This window comes from Gavia stellata, chromosome 14 (genome assembly GCF_030936135.1).
Source record: "Gavia stellata isolate bGavSte3 chromosome 14, bGavSte3.hap2, whole genome shotgun sequence".
NCBI classification, from domain to species: domain Eukaryota; kingdom Metazoa; phylum Chordata; class Aves; order Gaviiformes; family Gaviidae; genus Gavia; species Gavia stellata.
The window spans coordinates 23,596,276-23,615,229 of NC_082607.1; the positions used below are offsets into that span (position 1 = coordinate 23,596,276).

The 18,954-nt window shown below is 58.4% G+C and overlaps 1 protein-coding gene and 1 long non-coding RNA gene across 3 annotated transcripts; one reads left to right on the forward strand and one right to left on the reverse strand.

Moving 5' to 3' along the window:
• The first annotated feature begins 28 nt into the window (after positions 1–28).
• LOC132318158 (uncharacterized) lies at positions 29–4,266 on the forward strand. 2 transcript variants are annotated; one of them, XR_009484290.1, is made up of 3 exons: positions 29–116; positions 1,286–1,362; positions 2,417–4,266. It is a non-coding gene; the product is annotated as an uncharacterized LOC132318158 (long non-coding RNA). The 2 variants fall into 2 exon arrangements; XR_009484291.1 differs by having other exon boundaries at positions 2,420–4,266.
• Positions 4,267–8,892: 4,626 nt separating this feature from the next.
• LOC132318156 (contactin-4-like) lies at positions 8,893–13,088 on the reverse strand. The gene is made up of 6 exons (XM_059824472.1): positions 13,003–13,088; positions 11,790–12,119; positions 11,392–11,661; positions 11,138–11,197; positions 10,026–10,077; positions 8,893–8,926 (listed from the first exon to the last, which is right to left on the reverse strand). Exons 1-6 carry the CDS (start codon positions 13,073–13,075, stop codon positions 8,923–8,925), a joined length of 789 nt encoding a protein of 262 aa, XP_059680455.1. The 5' UTR covers positions 13,076–13,088; the 3' UTR covers positions 8,893–8,922.
• Positions 13,089–18,954: the final 5,866 nt, after the last annotated feature.

The following is an 18,954-nucleotide window of genomic DNA, read 5'->3' on the forward strand; positions in this document are numbered from 1 at the left end:
AGCTCTCCCTTTCTCTTCGGCAGAGCGAGGCTGCTCGGAGGCCGTTGATCTGATGACCAGCTGTATCATTACTGCTGTAGCAATCCTCATAATGCTGCTGTTCCTCCTCCTATGCTGTAAGTAGCCCCATGGTTTCCTTCCAGCAACCCCAACGAGCTGCTCAGCCACTGAGACCCCGCAGGCTCAGCTCTCGCACCCTCCCCTGGCAGCGGGTATGAGGAAAGATGCTTTCAACGAGATAACAGCCAGTCTTCCCTTGTAAAGAGCGGGACTGTCCAAATCAGCTGAGGACCCAACTCTGGTGTCCATCCTTTTAGGAAGGCCACAGCAGGCAGCAGTCCCTGCCTGCAGTCCTTGCCAGCACCTCTGCTTTGTCCACGGATGCTCAAGAAAAGAGTTTCTCCTCCAGAACGTCCTGCTGTGGTCTTCCCTAGCGATAGCCATACCCCGGTCAAAAAAACCTCAGCTATGGCAGGCTTTGGGAGGAGAAAACTACTTGATAAACAGGCAGAAATAGGTCTGGGAACATCTCATGACCCAGGAGAGCAGCTGACCAGTCATCCCAGTGAAGTGGGGCTTGCAGAGTGAGGTCGAACAGTTCATTTTCCATCCCTCCAGCTCTGGAGTGGGAGGGAAGAGATCAGGGGGGTGATTTCCACGTGTCTACCGTGGGTTTTCCAGCTTCTCCTTTTAAAGTTCCTGATTTCTGTGGTCTTGCCATGTGACTCCCCTCGTAAGCAATTGCATCTGGCCTCCCCTGCAGGGGCTCTGCGGTAGCCCGGTCTCGAGGGCCAGCTGGCCATCCCAGTGGGCTTCCTGAAAATGCTGGCTCAGCCTTCGGGATCATGTGTAGCATCTTCAGGAACTGGCAAGAAGGAGGGTCAACAGCATGTTGAGGAGAGGATGCCCCGGAGGAAAGGATTGAAAGGGGATGCTTATGCTTTCCCGGAGCGCACAGAGCAATTCCAAGTCTGAAACAGAGGCAATATTGCACGGAGTCCATACAGCCAAAGGGAGGCAGGTTAGAGCTGCGGGGACTTGCAGGCAAGGCGGGTGTCGCAGGCAGAAGACCATTCTCCGTGCTGCCTTCTTGCTTCTCCCCCTCCCAAAACAGGGCTCTCCTGGTTTTGGAAACAGAGGGGCTCTGCCCAGTGAAAGGCTCCCGTCTTCATCGCTCTCTGCAGCTGGCTTGTCTTCACCCATCCCATGAAATGCGGGGTGCGGCCCAAATTGCCGGGGCATTGTTGGAAACCCAAGAGTTACTTGGTTTTTCCTTTATTTCCAGACCACAGGAATAAGTGGAAGGGGAAGATGGTGAAAAAACAGCGTGCCAGCTGGAGCGCACAAGTCACGGCCACCTTGGTAACTCACTGCCATTAGCTGGTTCCCCACTATTGCAAAGCCTTATTATTTAATGCTTAATATTTAATTCATAATGAATATTTATGAATATTTAATTCGTAGTAACAAGGAAGCATCTGCCTGCCTTCCTGCAGAATGCTATGGGCTTTGTCCTCACCCTGGGGGGGGCACACAGCGAGTGTGCTGGTGGCTGGTGCCGTAGTTCAGCTGGGTCCCATGGGATCCGGGGGGTCACTGCCACGTCCTGGGGAGCTTTCCTGGGTTTGGGGGTGTGGTGGACGATGCCCCAGATGCTGCAGTTTCACCTGCCTGTGCCAGCTCTGCAGGGATGTGCTCAGCTGCCTGGAGAAGCACCTTGGTGTCCTGAGCATGCCAGTTCTCAGGGCTGCTGCAGCTTGAGTTGGGTAAAGACATACTTTTCTGCTATGACTAACCCAAACCAGCTATAAATAAGACGCAGCAGAAGACCACAGGTCCTATACCCCCCACATGAACACTAAATACACACACCTCCTGCACTCACATCACTTTCCCTCTTCCGCCCCGCTCTGTCTCAGAGAAACCTCCCTCCCTCCTTCCCACCCCAGCACCGCCTGCGCTCAGCCTCGCCGTGGCCGCGGGAGATTGCCCCAGCCCCACTTTCCTCCTGCCTCCTAATTTCAGAGATGCTAGAAGGATTTGAGGGTCAGGGGAGCCCCCCCCCCCCTTACTTTTCCTGCAGCTGAGCCTTAGGCTTGGTGTCGGCACGGGGGCGGCTGATCCTGCACCCCTGCATTTCGGGGTGCTGCCGCACGTGCAGCTGCAGCCTCCCCCCGCCTCTGGAGGGGGGGGATTTACTGCCTGCCCCAGGCCAGTCTCTGGGGGTGATTCGAGGGATTGGGATGTTTAAGGGGAGCGCAACGGCACCGTGTGCCGGGGGTTGCTCGTCCCAGGGCTGGGACAACCTGTTGTCCCCCCCCAGCAGCGCGGCTTGCTGTGGGATGCTTCGCAGTGTGGCTGAAGAACTCCCGGTCCCTTTCCTGTCACCAAAGTACATGGTCCCTGTTGTTTTCAGCAGGTGGTGGAAGAACCCCAAGGACAGAAGCAGGAAGAGGGAAGTAAAGAGTGGTCCCTCAGCCAGCCGGGGAGCTGCACCCACACGCCGCAGGCAGCCAGGGAAGAGCCCTGAGGAGCTGGGAAGCTGCCGTTGGCCAAAGCAAGGCATCCATAAACTCTGCCTCTACCTTAGGACGATGGTTTTTGGGAAAAATCTTGCCAAAATGTTGCCACGCAGATGTCCAAGCAATAGCTCCAGGTGACAAATGACACTCCCCCCACCCCACTTTCCCTGCCCTCTATTCATAAAACCCAGGCTGAGAGACAATACCAGCCATTGCTCTTGCTGATGCTGATCCAGTTGTCCCAGCTGGAATGTACTGATACTATTAATTAGCGTAGACAACTGGAGAAGAGCAGACTAATTCCCAGCTTTAGCTGCTAGCCTGGCCAGTGTTTGTTCCAGTAAAAAAGATACGCATCCTGTGCTGCCCAAGCACTGCCAAGGTCTGCTGCTGCCAGAGCTGCCCTGCCCGGGCTTTTGCTTCCGAAGCTTTAAGCTGACCGCATCTTGCTGTCTGTAGAGCTCTGCCGGACTCTGCCCATGCGAGGATTTCAGGGTCACCACCCATGTGAGGTGCCGCCTTCTGCGCCGCTTCCTCCTCCTGCCTCTGTAAGTCCCTTTTTAAGGTGCAGCGAGTCAGGCTGGTGGTTCTCAGGGGTGGCAGCTCCGCTCAGCTCTGCGATCGCACCTTCCCCTCCAGCTTGCCTTCCCTCGATTTTGCAAGGCAAACGTCCCCATGTCACACCAAATCCTCAGAAAACTCAGCCCAAGCCCTTGTCCGTCTGTCCTACGCCTGCTCCTGTCCTTCCTTGGCTGCTGCCAGCTCCTCCGGGCACACCTGTGACCCTGTGCTCCCCACCTTGGAAAAGCTGCCTTGCCTTTGGGAGGGAGGACCAGGAAAGGCAGCTCCATCAGCATCCCTAAGGACCTTCAGGGTGGGATTTTTTTTTAATGTATTTTAAAGCATCACAGAATCACAGAATCACTAAGGTTGGAAAAGACCTGTAAGATCATCAAGTCCAACCAATAAAAAAAAAAAAACCCCAAAAAAAACCCCACAACACACAACAACAACAAGCCACAACACACCAAAAACCAACCCACCCAACACCATGCAGCTCCATGCCCATCAAGCTACATCCCACAATGCCACATCCACACGCTCCTTGAATACCTCCAGGGAGGGTGACTCCACCACCTCCCTGGGCAGCCTATTCCAATGTTTCACTACTCTCTCAGTAAAGAACTTTTTCCTAATATCCAGCCTGAACCTCCCCTGGCGCAACTTGAGGCCATTTCCTCTTGTCCTGTCACTAGTCACTTGGGAGAAGAGACCAACACCCACCTCACCACAACCCCCTTTCAGGCAGTTGTAGAGAGCGATGAGGTCTCCCCTCAGCCTCCTCTTCTCCAGACTGAACAACCCCAGTTCCCTCAGCCGCTCCTCATCAGGCTGTGCTCCAGACCCCTCACCAGCTCCGTCGCCCTTCTTTGGACGCGCTCCAGCACCTCGATGTCTTTCTTGTAGTGAGGGGCCCAGAACTAGATTGGCCTGAGCTGATTTCCCTTCCATGGGACTCTTAACCGACCTTGCATTCATGCCATGGCCTTCAGCAGTTTCCTTTGCAGGTTGTAGCATTTTAGGTGAAGTTGGAGTAAGTTCTACCTGGTCCTGGTTTTTTGTCCCCCTTGGACAGGGTGTCAGCTCTAAAACATGTCCATCCATAAAAAAAAAAAAGAAAAAAACCCCTTATGTTGCTTTTTCCTTCACTTTGTTATAACAGCTCTAATAAATGTATTTCACATGGATACTTCCATGTGTATCCCTGTCTTGCTTCCACAAGCAGAAGACGACTCCATCCTATCCCCGACACCGCTCCCGGGCTGGTTCCTGCCCTGGCACGTGCTGGACCGGGTTTCACTGCCCAGGCGTGAGTTTAGGGTTTTGCTGCCGTTTCCGCAGCTGCCTCTGCCCTCGGCTCCCAGCCGGGCGCTGGTTCCCGTCCATGAAAGAGGAATGCTGTTTTGGGAAGTCGGCGGCTTCTCACTCTGTGCTGGACCTGCTTTTCCCTGGCTGTTGAGCACTGCAAGTCTGGGATGGGGCTCCAGCTCTCCCCTGGTGCCGCCGGGAATCGTCGGGGCTGTTAAGCCACAGGAGGGTGGTGGGTGCTGCACCCTGGCTGGGGGGATTCCCCACTCCATCCCCACCCCATCCCCACCTCCGTTGCCCTCCTTACCTCAAGCCCCGCTTCCCCTGCCTGAGCCCCGGCTGGCTGAGCGCCCGTGGCCGTGCCGGATCCCCCCCAGCCGCGCTGGCAGGGATGCTGTGGGTAGCAGCGGGCTCTCTTCCCACCTTCACTTATTCCTCTTGGCTGCGCTGGGACATCCCCCGTCCCCACGTAGGCACACCAGGCTGGATTCAGGGTGTCCCTCCTCGCAGCGGGGAGGAACAGCCCTCTCCTCAGCTGGATTTGGGGTGCAGGGGACCCCAAGGGGAGACGATGCCAAAAATCTCCAGTCACGGATTGATGGGCCGCGAAGAACCAACAGGCAGAGCTTTGCAGAGCACACACCTGGAGTTTGCCATTGATAAGAGGGGGGAAGCAGGAGGAAGATGAGGATTTGGGATACTTGAGGTAGGATGTGGCACTATGCAAAACTCATCAAGGAATGGTTGGGGGAAGGGGTAGAGAGGAGGAGGGTAAAAGGGGCTGGTTGTCTGTAAGCAGCACTTGTCTGACCGAGCCCTGATCGCCACGGTCTGCCCCAGCCTCTTATTAAACCCTTTCTTAACCATCCGTGTCACCTCACTCTCCATCCCGTGCTGTAAGGACTCAGTGCCAGCAACGGGTGGGGACTGGTGTGAGCAACCGATGGGAGCAGCCATAAAGGTTATAATGGGAAAAACACCGACAGAAGATGCCTGCTACAATGCCGACAGCGGAAGATGACTGCCAGCCTGGGGACCGGGAGCATCCCTGAGGAGCACAGCTGGCATCCGTGAAGTGCAGCTGGGTACCCGAGCACCTGAAACAGCCCGAGACGCCCTCGATAACCACAAAAACAAGAACCGACAACAAACTTACCATCTGGAAAGGGGAAAATTAGTCAAAAAAGGTGAAAAACAGTCTGGGAAAGCAGGAATCGGTGACAGGTATTGGCTGCTTCAGCGGGAGGAATAGAGAAACAGCCCGGGAAAGCAAAAATTGGTCTGAGAAAAATAGAAAACAACGTCATCTATAGGCTCTTCCAGATGAAACAGAAACATCCGCTCCAAATAGTGGTGTCCTACACCCCCTCATGTCGCTAGGGTATAGAAATTACCCACTTTTACCCAAAATGGAGCCTCTCCCTGCAAGAATTTCTCTGTGTGAGACGGGCCCGGATGGCTCCTGATTCCCTGACACGGAGCATCCATGCAGGGAGACTTTGTCCATCACCAATTAGCCTCACTCCTGGAGGCAGTTTGATGAGCACTATACTGGTAACACTTCAAATAATGCATAGATATTCATATAAGAAATTAATCATAGATATACATACTTCTAATACTGGTATCTAGATACATAGATACTTGCTGCTTTAGTAGTGGTAATTTTGGTAGTAGCTTGAAATATACATATATACTTGCTTTTCTGGGCGTAATTTTGTAGTACCTTGAAATATATACTTGCTTTACTGGTACTAATTTGTTTGCCTGGCAAACTTGAGCACGCCAAAACGCTTCTGCTGCTTGGGACAGGTGCTTGGTCAGATTTCGTCTACACTGCTACAGCAAAATGATGGAATTTCCCAGTCTTTTGCTAATTAGGTGTATGGCGCGTTAAGCTGCCAAGGCTTCCCACGGAGGGGGAAGAGACACAGGAGGGAGGAAGGACACGAAGGCACAAGCACGAGGATGCGGAGGAGATGGATGTTGGCAACAGCTCTTCCACAGGTACATCCCAGCGCATCTGACGCATACAAACGCAGGGACCTATTTCCTCAGGGCATGTTTAGACTCTGCGTATACTGTCTATCTTTCCCAAAGGCTATTTTTCCCCCACCAGATTTAGCTGTTACAACACACAAAGTTATTTCCAACAGCCTAGAGGAGGCTTTTCTCATTACAAACACAGCTGCTACGCATAAACCTGCATACAAAGGCCACCAGATCAACCTCGAAGCGAAAACCGCCCCTGAAAAGCATCCTCAGGGTGAACCCCAGAGGCATCTCCGACCTTGTCTCATCTTCTCACAAGCCCCGCCGTGCCAGGGCGGCTGCTTGCCAGGGCCCAGTGACTCAGGGAACTGATACTGGTTAAAAATACCCTCACCCGGCTTCGGAGCGAGGTTGTCAGGTTGGTTTTAAGCCCAGCTCAGTCCCCCAGGCTGCGACGGCTGCAGCAGGAGCCAGGCTGCCCCGGGGAGGGAGGGGACCGGGATGCAGGAGCCCCACAGTGTGGCAAACGACCTCCCTGAGCGCAGCAGCTCCTCCCGCAGAGCTGGACATCGGGTAAATCCAGCATCTCCAGGGTCTGCCACCAGCCACAACCCACCACCCAAGCCTGAAGCTCGCGCAGGGTCCGGCAGCGGGGAGCACTCGGGGGACCGAGGGGTTATTTCCCACCCCTGAAGGTCACGACAATATCAACCGGGATAATGCACGCGCTTTTATTAGTAGCAACAGACATTAAAAAAACCACAACATCTCCAAAATGATTTACAGACAACTCTCCGAAAGGTTTAGAAAAGCATTTTTTGTAAAACCTGTGGCTGCAATCGTTTTACACCTGCAAGCGCAACAGGGAACCTGACAACCTGCATTGCAGCTTAAAACTGAGGTTGAAATCTAGTTTACACCACCTAAACCGCTCTGCTTCCTTTCATGCTTTAATTGCAACAGGAAATCCCAGGCTGAGAGGTGGCCCTTTGCTGCCAGCCCCCTTATATCCCGGTTATCTCCCCGGGACAGAGCTACGCTGTGCCGTCTGCCAGAGCAGCGGCAGAGCAGGCAGCGTCCAAGACGGTCAAGCCACGAGCCAGTTCGCTCTCCCACAATCTTCCTATTTGCCCCAGAAAGAGGCGTAGGACAGCTTAGCGACCGCTCATGCCGTGGGATATGATTTGAGCCTCTCCCGGGTGCACTTCTATTCCCCACAGAGAAGGGATAACTCCGAGGAGAGAGAAACCCACCGTTCCCCCGGCCCGGAGAGCCCTTTGCTGCAGAAGCAGGTCTACAGGCAAGACCCAAGCAAGAGAACCATCCACCCGTACCGCTGGGAGCAAGGAGAGGTTCCCAAGCCACCAGCTGCTCTGGGAGAGAAGTGACCATGCAGTAGCTAGACCAGGGCACCCAAAACGCTTGCCCCCGCAGAGGTGCTGGGGACCGGCTCAGACAGGGCGCTGGACCTGGGGCTGTCCCCATCAGAACGAAAGATGGGTGCCAACGCCCCGGCCTGACGCCCAGCAAGGCGCTTTGTGAGGTCCAGCACTCCTGGGAGAGCGTCCAGTTTTCTCCAGGGTGAAGATGCCAGTTGGGCCCTCCAGGCAAAGTCATTTCAACTAGAACGAGTAACGACCCCTTCACAAGCAAAGCCCAGAAGAGCTTTGCAGAAGCAGCACGGGGAGGGGCGGCAGCAGGACTCGGGGCTGCCCTGGCCACATCAAACCAGACCAAGTCTACCATCACCCGCAGGCGCAGCAAAAGGGAAGGACAAGCTTGCGTCGGCACACGTACGACCCAGGTGGCTAGTGCTTGGAAGAGGAGGGGACGTCCCCAGATCCTGCCAGAGCCCGAGGCTGGAGGACAGAGGAGATGGGCTCTAACACAGGGATTTCTTTGGGATTTGCTTTCTGAAACAAAACTACTTTGCTGCTCCTCCATCCCCTGCCGCCTTCCACTGGCTCCGCTCATCTCCTGGACTCCCCAGTGCACACGACAGCAAAATCCTGCCCTTTTTCCTGCCTCCGAGGGCCAAACGGAGTAGAATGCCCATGGTTTCAGCCCCTGAGCCACCCTGACAATTCCCAGGCACAGCAGCACACCGGGAGGCCACGGTGAGGGGCTCAAGCCCTGGGGAAGCAGGGACTGGCACCGCGGCACTCGCCGGCAGCACCAGGACCGCGCGTTTGTCCGGCGGGGGTGGTGGCTCTTTCCAGCCCATCCGCAAGCACTTGCCCCACACGGCATCGGGAGGGAGCCAGGAGAGGTAAGGAGGTGCGGAGCACAGCAGCAGCCGGGGCTCCAGGCACGGCCATGCCCACCTCTCCCCCAGGGATGTGCAAGGGGCCCTGGGGAAGGGCAGGACGACACAGGAATAGTCCACGCCAGTGTTCTACAAATATCTGTGGGGTTCGGCAGCTTGAGCAATTCAGAGGTGAGCCCAGAAGAGGTTGGGACAGCATCAGAGGTCCAGCGCTCCGCAGGCAGGATCCACCACCATCAGGGGAAGCAGCAAGGGCGCAGCCGCTCAAGCTCTCTACCTGCAAGGAGGAGAGAGGTCTCCATCTAAGCCATCTCCTGGGTGTGGATCCTCCATCTGCCACTCACTTAGACACCCTCTGAGGCCTCAGGCAGCGCTGAGAAGGTCTGGACTTGTGCCCTACTCCAATTTCAGGAGCCACCTCAGCCAACTTATCTCTGGGAGGAGTTATCTGGGACCCGGCTGCACAAGACAACCGAGCGCTCTCTTATTTTCGACTGGCCGCAACCTGGGACAGGGTTTCCTATCCTTAGGGGATCACATCTTTCTCCTCACCCTCCAGGAAGCTTCAGCTAACAGCCCGAGTTTTCTGTGGTCACATAGAGTGAGCAAGCTCCGAGAAGATTTCGAGAATCACTCACTTCCCAGAAACCTCTGGAGCCCTTTGGGGAATTCAAAAACCCCACCCGTTAAGGAGCATGTTTCAGAGTGGGTCTGCACATCTCCGCATCTGCTCCGCCCCGGAGGCTGCGGCAGCTTGGTTTCTGCCAATCTGGAAAGCATTACTGGAAACCAGAGTTTGGCCCCATCTGAGCCACAGACGTGCTTTGGAGAAGCCGAGCGTCTCCCCTCCGGGCAGGATTCTGCTCTCCCAAAAAACACAGCGTGAGGTTTTGACTGCTTTTGCGATGGGAAGAACTGAGACAGGACCACCACTTATTACTCCAGTACACCCGGCTTCAGAAAATGTGTTAACGGGAATTACAAAGCCAGCGTAGAGGGAGAACAGGTGATGGAGCAAACGGATGACGGGCCAGGAGGAACTCCGAGGTTCCCCACTGCCGGCGAGCCTGCCCGGGGGTGCCCGGCACCTGCTTTGCCAGAGATAACCAGCAGTATCAGGCTGTGGGTGGGGAATCAAGGATATTTCCAGAGCAAATCCCAGTGGGGACTAAACAGGGGGGACAGCAAATTCTTTGAGCCCCCGGAGTGGGGAGAGCAACCCCTCAGCTGCCTCTTACATCTGCAAGGAGAGGCTGGCAAAGGACCCCGAGCCCTCCCACTTCTCCGGCTTACTCAGTTCCAACAATAAATTTTGGCTTGTAGCCATGGCTGGAAGAGCAGGGCCACCCCCAAGAGAGGGGCTGAAGACATCTTACCTACAGCCGTTGTGACACTGGCGGTCCCTTCTCCTGCACCAGACGAAGACACCTGGGGACAAACCAGTCATCGTTTCCGTTAAACACCCCAGAGACGGTGCTCAGACAAAGCGTGGCAACGCTCAGCCAGGAAACCTCGAGCTGGGAGCGGCCGTCAGCGCTCCCCGACGCAGGGTTGGTGTTTGGGGTCGGGAGGAAACCACCCCTGCCCATCTCCACGCTGCCCCACAGGTACCGGTCGCCCCAGCCCGGCCAACGGCTGGGGAGCAGAGCCGGCCACCAGCTCTGGCCACGTGTGAGCAGGGACAAGGGGGGTGTCCCGGGGGTGACGGGAGCAGGAGCACACCGAGGAGCTTTTCCAGCACTTACCCAGCCCCTGGAGGCTTTTCACAGGCGAAACCTGAAAACTTTGCGCAATAGCAAAACACGCACAGAAATCACCTAGGGAGAACCTCCTTGCTTCTATTTTAAACTGCCAGATCCTCTTCTCAGGTCCAGACTCGGGTGTTTCTTCCCCGCCCCCGGCCAAGTTTGCGGTTGGCAATCTGAGAATTAAAATCCCCACTTTGCCAGGGACTGGGGATGGGCCGGAAAAAACGCTCTCCAGCTCCAAAAAAGGAGGAAAAGCAAGACCACTGAGTAAGGAAGCACGTTTCCCTTCTGCGGGCAGAAAACCGCAGCAGGCCGTGGGGGGGGGGGCTCAGTGCTCTTACCCTAGAAGGGATGTGCGACAGCCCCCAGCGCCCATGGGACTTTGGGGGGGTTGACCCAGATAAGGCAAGTAAAGTATAATCCCATGCCTGCTCTGGACACGCAGGAGGCGGTTTCATGACAACCTTCCCTCCCGTGTCTGGGAGCAGGGAGGCAAGGGAAGGCAGCGGAGAAGAACGTTACCTCCCCGGACTGGGGATGCCCTGCTTGAAACAGCGGCAGTGACAAAGCCCCAGCCCCTGCCCACGGGATGCCTGGGTGGGAAACCCAGGTCCCAGCAAGGACGTGCCACATCAGCCAGCACAGACCCTCTCACCCCATCCCTTCTCCCACGCAGCGACTGCCGCAGCACCCACCAGCCGGCCAAAAAGCCAGGGTAAAGAGCCAGCCCCAGCACTCACCTGCGAGCGAGCCAACGATAACGCAAGCCAGGATCACGGGCAACACCACGTTCGCAGCGTCTGCAAAGGAGAGGATCCACAGTCTCCGCAGCCAGACAGAATTTAACCCCCTGCCCACACCCTCCAAGCAAAAACCTGCTGCCGGGCAGTTACACTGGGCACAGGGACGCGGAGGCGCCGGGCGAGAGGATCAGGTTTTTTGGGCTATTTCCCCTGTCTCCGTTCCTGGGCATCAGGAATAAATCCCCACTTACTCTGGACGTGGAGCAGGAAGGAGGTTTCATTCTGGCTGACTTCATTGCGGACCACGCAGGCGTAGTAGCCGCTGTCGTTCATCGACGCTTTAACGATGCACAGGGTGGTGTTGTCAACAAACTGGATGTGGTCGCTTCCCAGCAGCAGCTCCCCGTTTTTCTTCCACCAGTACAAGTCTGCCGTACCTTCCAGGACATTGCAAACCAGTTTGGTGTTGCCGCCTGCCTTCACTGACGAGTTGCCCACGATTTCTGGCTCGGACAGCGGTTCTGGGAGAGACAGAGCGACTGTCAGCATTCAAACCAGCAACTCCCTGGATGCCAGACCCAGAGCATCTTCCTCCGCAGCGATTCAAGCCCTCCGGCTGTGGCGGAGGGTTTGCCATTTCATCACTCACCCAGAACGCGCAGCTGGAACCAGCCCGTGGCCTCCGACTCGGACCTGAACCGGTACAGCCGGTCGTCCCCCCGCTGCAGCACGATCTGCAGCGAGAAGTCTGTTTCGTTGAACCTCGTGCGATTCTCATAGGGGCGAGACGTGTTGGCGGGTCTATCGAAAGCATACTTGACGATGACTCCTTCCTGCGGGCCGCTTTTGTATTCCCAGAAGACAACTTTGCTGGCCTTCAGCGGCGGTATCGTCAAGAGCACAGTGCAGCCCACGGCCGAGACAAGTCTCTCCGACGCCGGCCTGAGGTCAGCGGAGTAGCACGGAGAAAGCGTGCGGGCTGAGAAAGAAATCTGATGTTACTCTACAGCATCCACTCTTCATGGATGGCTTTAAGCTTCCAAGCCAGCGACTTGATTATTTCTGGCTTTAAGCAGCGACACAGAAAAGCAGAAGGCCCCGACGGGCGCGTACGAGTTCCCTTCGTATCTCTCACCCAAAACCCGCAGTTCTTCACCTTGAGGGCCAGCCCAGGCACCCGCACGGCTCATAGCGGGGTACGGCTGCGGCTGCCAGCCGGCTGTGAGAGCCGGCCCCGCTCGGGGAGCCCTCTGCCCCCCCGCTCTGCCCGGGCACAAACCGGGGGGGCCCGGGCCGAGGGAGCCCCCGCCGCGCGCAGAAGCGCTTTCCCGCGGGGTCACTGCCAAGAAGGGGCTGGAAGAGAGGGGAGAGCCCGCGGCGCCTCCCGACCCTCCCTGAAACGCCTTCTCCCGGGGAAGAGCGGGGCGAGGGGGTGCCCCCGCCCCGCACCTGCCGCCGCTGCTCCCAAACGGCGCCAGGAAGACCCTCCCGCGCCCCGGCAGCGCGGGGGGCAGCCGGGGGGGCGCAGCCGCCGCGCCCCGCCACCGCGGAGAAGGCAGCGGACCCCCCCCCCCCCGCGCCCCGCCACCGCGGAGAAGGCAGCGGACCCCCCCCCCCCCGCGCCCCGCCACCGCGGAGAAGGCAGCGGACCCCCCCCCCCCGCGCCCCGCCACCGCGGAGAAGGCAGCGGACCCCCCCCCGCCCCGCGCGGTCCCAGGTCCGCGGGCGCCCCCGCGGCGTGACCGCCCGCCCGCCCCGGCGGGACGCAGCCCCGGCAGCGCGGAGCCCCGCGGCGGCCCCAGCGCGGGGGGGGGGGCCCGGGCAGCCCCCCCACCCCCCCGCCCGCGGTGGCGGAGACTCGCCTGTGATCCCCAGCCCGGCTGCCGAGCTGCCGGGGCCGGCGAGGAGGAGGAGGAGGAGGAGGACGGGCAGCATCTGCGGGGCCGGAGCGGAGGCAGCTCCGCCACGAGGCCCCGGGACGCTCCCGCCGCCGGGGCGGGGCCGGGCGGGGCGGGCGGAGCCACCGCGGGGCGGGGCGGGGCGGGGCGGGGCGGGGCCCGAGCCTCCGCCCCGCCCGGCCCCTGTCGCTGTCGCTGAGCGCGGTGACCTCGGCACAGCAGCACGGCGTCCCCCGCCCGCCCCGGTGCCCGGCCCCGGGCTGCTGGGCAATCCGGCGCGGCGGAGCGGGCCTCGCCGGGCTGCGGCAGCCCCTGCCCGGCCCCCCTTCCTCTCCTCTCCCTCCCTTCTTCCTCTCCCTCTTCCTCTTCCTCTCTTCTCCCTCTCCTCTCCTCCTCCTCTCCCTCTCCTCTTCCTCTCTTCTTGCTCTCTTGTTCCTCTCCCTCTTCCTCTCCTCTCCCTCCCTCCCTCCTCCTCTTCCTCTCTTCTTCCTCTCCCTCTTCCTCTTCCTCTCTCCTCCCCCTCCTCCTCTCCTCCTCTTCCTCTCCTCTTCCTCTCTTCTTCCTCTCTTCTTCCTCTCCCTCTTCCTCTTCCTCTCCCTCCCTCCCTCCTTCTCTTCCTCTCCTCTTCCTCTACCTCTTTCTCTTCCTCTCTTCTCCCTCTCCTCTCCTCCTCCTCTCCCTCTCCTCTTCCTCTCTTCTTGCTCTCTTGTTCCTCTCCCTCTCCCACTCCTCTTTCTTTCCTCTTCCTCTTCCTCTTCCTTTTCCTCTCCTCTCCCTCTCCCTCTCTTCCTTTCCTTTCCTCTCCCTCTCCCTCTCTTCCTTTCCTCTCCCTTTCCCTCTCCCTCTCCTCTTCCTCTCTTCTTCCTCTCCCTCTTCCTCTTCCTCTCTTCTCCCTCTCCTCTCCTCCTCCTCTCCCTCTCTCTTCCTCTTCCTCTCTTCTTCCTCTCTTGCTTTCTTGTCCTCTCCCTCTCCCTCTCCCTCTCCCTCACCCTCTCCTCTCCTCCTCCTCTTCCTCTCTTCCTCTCCTCTTCCTCTCCCCTTCCTCTCCTCTTCCTCTCTTCTCCCTCTCCCTCTCCTTCCTAGGGCGGCCAAACTCACCATGCAGGAAAAGACCCAAAGGCGATGCCTCCGGGTGCCCCTCACGTACCCACTCTATTTGCCACGGTGCAAAAAACCCCCAAATGCCAGGTCGAAAAGGGCGCTGGGGGAACGGCACTGACATATTCCCCGGCCCCGGGGGTCCTTTGCAGGACTGTGAGGGCAGGCAAAGGCGCCCACGACAGCAACAAAGAATGGGGGTTCAATAATTTGCCGGAGCAGCCCGCCAGCTCGAGGCAGGGGTGTGCGAGAGGATGGGATCGTGGCTGAGAAATGGCTCTTCCCATGCAGGGGAGACCAACGAGCTTCCCGCCGCTCCTGCATAAGGTTTATCACGTAAAGTACAAGGTGGGTGGGGATTTTTTTCCCCTTCCCCACGTTGTTTCCGTCACCTTAGCAGCCTAGGAGGGCGGTGAAGGGTGTTTGCATGAACACAGCTGTTTTGCCGCAGCAAAACCCTACGTGGTGCTTTGCGTGGCCTCGTGTCTGACGAAACCTACCCTGGAGATACAGATACATAAAAACACTAAGCCAAACCAAACTGGTTTGAGAACCCTCCATGCAGGGGAGCTTCCTGGTGAAGGCAGGTTCAGACAACACCGCGGCATCTAGTCCCAGCCCCAAGCAACTTCAGAAACACAGTGAGCTCAGCACCCGCCATGGCTGGGTCCCTCGGTCCCCCCCCCGATGCCTGCAGCAGCGTGGAGGGTGGGTGCTGGTGTTTGGGGGACCTTCCAATGCCCCCCCAGATGCTACCGTAACTGGCTATGTTATTCTAACCGGCTATGCAACAGCCTGCTGCGCAACCCGGACACACGCAGAGTGCTGCACAAAGGGAATATGCAGAAACCGAATGTGTGCAAACTGAGTACGTACAACCTGAGTGAGCGCCAAGTAATGCACAAACCGCGCAGGAACAAACTGCTGAAAAAATCGCTGCAGGAACTGTGGGTGCTGGCGGAGGCTCGGGAGGCTGGGGCACGCCCAGATGCCGTAGGTGGCCGGGTCTTGCTCTTCCGACAGCTCTTCATCGCTGTCATCTCCCAACTTGTCCTCCTGGGTCAAGGCCACGTGCCAGCCTGGGGATGGACTGAGGATGAAAAGTTAATTACAATTAACTGCCCCAGAGTTAATGAAAAGAGGAGAAAGACTGAGGGACTGTAGGTGAGGGAGATCTATACATGGGGGAACCAAGCAAGGAAAAACCCCTTTGGTTTAAGAAAGGACTTGTTTTAAAACAAAACGGAGAAGCAGCCCAGGTAAAGCCAAAAAGATAGTTGGGTTTGTGTCGGCTGTTCTGTACCACGGGTGGTCACAGCCCTTCTCCCTCATCCACTCTTCATGGATGGCTTTAAGCTTCCAAGAAACAAAGGTCCTGAACTTCAGGGTGGGGGCTGTCCTTGCAATGAGCTGGGGTCCTCTCAGCGTGCTGCCGGACCCCTGCCTGTGCAGAAGGCAATGTACACTGTTTAGATCTTAAGAAAGTTCATGCAAGTTCGTACAATAAAGACTGATTGGTACAAGAGGGAGGGAATTGAAGCTGTGGTTGGGGATTTGCATCTTTTACGTTTGATAACAGAAGGGCCATGCCCGGGGTTGAACAGGTCCCAATGGGAGCTAGCAGAGACGCGAGGAGAGAACCAGGAACTGTACTGTCATGGCTCGATGTTCCTCGCTGCTACGCAAATGAGCTCAGTGGAAAGAACACTGAAACTTTTTCCCACCTCTCTTTTCCTCAGGGGTGGCGGTAGGATACATCTCACCACCTTGCTTCTGCTGCCAAGAGACATCCCGGGGGATACCACCCATCCGTGGTGCAGGCAGGGAACAGGCCGCTTTCTTCCCTCCTTTCCAGCGGGATATGGAGACCCGCTTAGTCCAAAGCCCCTTGTGTTGGCCTTCACACGAGTCAAAACCTGCTGGGGCTTCTGGCTCTGGCCGCCCCTCAGTCCCACACTGAGGTGGTTGCTGCAGATAACACAATGGTGGCATGAGGATGATGTGGCTCCTTGGGTGCTCACTACCACGTTTGCCTCGCCAGCGAGGTGGGTCAAGGCCAGAGATCACCTCATGGGTGATCGGGGATCGGGGCCTGATCAGGGGCCAGGGCTGCGGTGCGGGTGCCGCTTCCCAAGCCGTCAGGACACCACTGCCCCAGGGGACGGAGGAAGAAACCTCCGTTAACAGTCAACAGCATGGTGCGATATCGGGGTCAGCTCTCTGAGCTGCTTGTCCCGCGAGGGGTTAACCAGCGTCCCTACACCAGGGAGGAGAGTGGCTTTGCATCCTGCACCTCCTCGGAGGGGAGATGCTGTGCCAGGATCTCTGACTTGGGATGAAAGCAGCCGCGTTAAGGTGCTCCCAGGGGCAGGTGCGCAGCTGCGTGTGCGGGGCCGGGAGCGAGCCACGGCACCGCGAGCCAGCTTCCCGTAAAACCAGGGTTGTCTCTTGGAGGATGCTCCGCTCCCTCCATGGGTACCAGCCTGCAGACTGGGAACAGTGAGGCGAGCAGGGCTGCAGGGAGCAGAGGGGTGGCCGGACCGGGACCAGATCCAGCGTGGCCAAAGATCTCCAGGAACGCCTCAAGGCTGGAGAGGAGAAACGTGGGCGCAGGTCTGTGTGCCGGCGGGGAGGCCACAGCACCGTCCCACTAGAGGGAGCGAGAAGATCAGTCCTCAGAGGAGACAGCCAAGAGTCGGGATGAGGGAGCCCAACACAGAGAAGGAGCTGCAGGCAGAAGCTGGCCCTTCATCCCCGCCCGGAGCCTGGGGATGCTCCTGGCCAGGCCCTGCGTGTCCCGGGAGCTCGCAGACCCACCTAGTGATGTTACACAGGCTCTGCTGCGTGCGGCAGTGTTAGGGCTCTACACCCCTCCCGGGGAAGCTTGCCGGTCTGCGGCTTTGTGGGGCTGGCCCCAGTCTTCCCCGCTCCATCCATCCCTCCGCTGCCAAGCTAACAAACTCCCACCCGCAAAGCAGGGAGCAGCCCTGCTCCCACAGCCCCCCCGAGCCCCCCTGCTCCTCCTTTCCCTCTCACTACCCCTTGGCTCCCACCCCCAGCTACCTCCAGGTCCCACCACCAGCCTGCAGGTCAGGGGGGGCTGCGAGGACGGCCAGCACGCTCTCGGTCGGGCGGATGCAGGCGAGGAACAGAGCCGGCAACGAGCAGGGCAGAGCCAGTGCCGGTGCACATCCCTGCTCAAAGCCCCAGCCCAAGCCTGAGGCCCCCCCGGGACCTGGCGCTGCTGCCAGGGCGTCTCCACGGGACAGGGAAGGGGAGGCAGGCGGCATCCCAGCACTTTCTGCAGGCTTTCCCGTTGGCCCTGGCCCTTGCAAGGGGCTCCTGGGGCAGTTAGGAGGTTAGGTCCTGTGCTGCCTAGCTGGAACCATCCCCTCTGACCTCAGGCCACAGCGAGGGCTGGCTGCTCCCTCGGGGACAAGGCACCAGGGGAGATGCCATGGCCAGGGGACAAGGGCATCGCCAGCCAGGGCCCCGTCCCACCGCCCTCCAAGCGGGGTGAGCGGAGACGCTACCTAGATTCAATCACAAGTTCAGATCATCGGGCAAGCTGATGGTGAGAGGCAGGTCTGAGGTGGAGCCATGAATCTCTTCCGCAGGTCAAGATGTGGATCAACGAGGTCCGTGCCCAGGCAGGGGCATGGCTGTGGTGGAGCTGGAGGGGGGGCACGCCTAGAACCGAGCTCAGGCAGGGTCTGGAGGCCCAGGGCTGAGCTGAGTGGCTCCTGGACCCATGGGCAAGGTGTTGGTGGAGGCCCCAGGGGAGGCTGGCCAGGGCCCTGGCGGGAAAGGAGGCAGAAATGCCAAGGCCACTGAGAGCCTCTGCCATGCTCCTGTCCTGTCCTAGCTTGCCTCCCTGGGGCATCACACTGCGGGCGCTGTCCGGGCACTGCTGCCTCCCCTGCGCCCCCGGCGTACCCCTTTCCTCCCAGCAATACACCCTTCACCCCAGGGCTTGCGCCGGGAGGAGACATCTCTAGCCAAGGACTGTCAAGAAAACATCCCCGGTGCTTTCCAGCAGCAGACCCAGGGCCTGGGGGGCTCACACGGGCAGCAGCTGTGGGCTCTGTGCATCAAAGGCAAAGGCTGTAGTAGCTCTACTCTTTCCTCAGCCCTCGCCAAGCCGGCACCAGCCCGCCGGCACTGCCCTGCTAAGCCTGAGCTCTGCAGGAAGGCTCCCAGCCCGGGGAGGTGACGGAAGAGATGCAGAGCCTCCAGGATGCAGAGCAGGACAGAGGACTTGGAGGGCCAGAGGAGACAAGTGACAAGTGATAGGATAAGAGGAAATGGCCTCAAGTTGCACCAGGGGAGGTTTAGGCTGGATATTAAGAAAAATGTCTTTACTGAGAGAGCGGTGGAGCACTGGCAGAGGCTGCCCAGGGAGGTGGTGGAGTCACCATCACTGGAGGTGTTCAAGGAACGTGTGGACGTGGCACTGCGGGACATGGTTTAGTGGGCATGGTGGTGTGATGGTTGGACTTGATGATCTTACAGGTCTTTTCCAACCTTAATGATTCTGTGATTCTGCGAGAAGCTGTCTGGGCAAAGCAGCACAAAGCTGGCTTGCAGGCGGGCATTTCCTGGGGGTCCAAGCAGCTCTACCCAGATGCTCCCAGCTTCTTCCACACAACTTGCTTTTCACCCTTCGGGGAGTCAATTCGTCCCACGAATGCAGCAGCAGCAGGGAGCAAAGGAAGGTGGGCAGGAGGGAAACCGGCATCACGGAGCTGCCTTGTGCCTGCCGGGGAGCCCCACCGGGCACCGCTGCGGGGCTTCCCAGCACTCACGGCATCAGGCGTC

Bases quoted from the DNA above. Each gene is read 5' to 3' on its own strand.
- LOC132318156 (XM_059824472.1), bottom strand. From the start codon at position 13,075: ATGCTGCCCGTCCTCCTCCTCCTCCTCCTCCTCGCCGGCCCCGGCAGC. The intron at 12,120-13,002 runs GCGAGTCTCCGC...TTTCTTTCTCAG, and splicing joins AGCCGGGCTGGGGATCACAG to CCCGCACGCTTTCTCCGTGC. The intron at 11,198-11,391 runs GTAAGTGGGGAT...TCTCCTTTGCAG, and splicing joins CTTCCTGCTCCACGTCCAGA to ACGCTGCGAACGTGGTGTTG.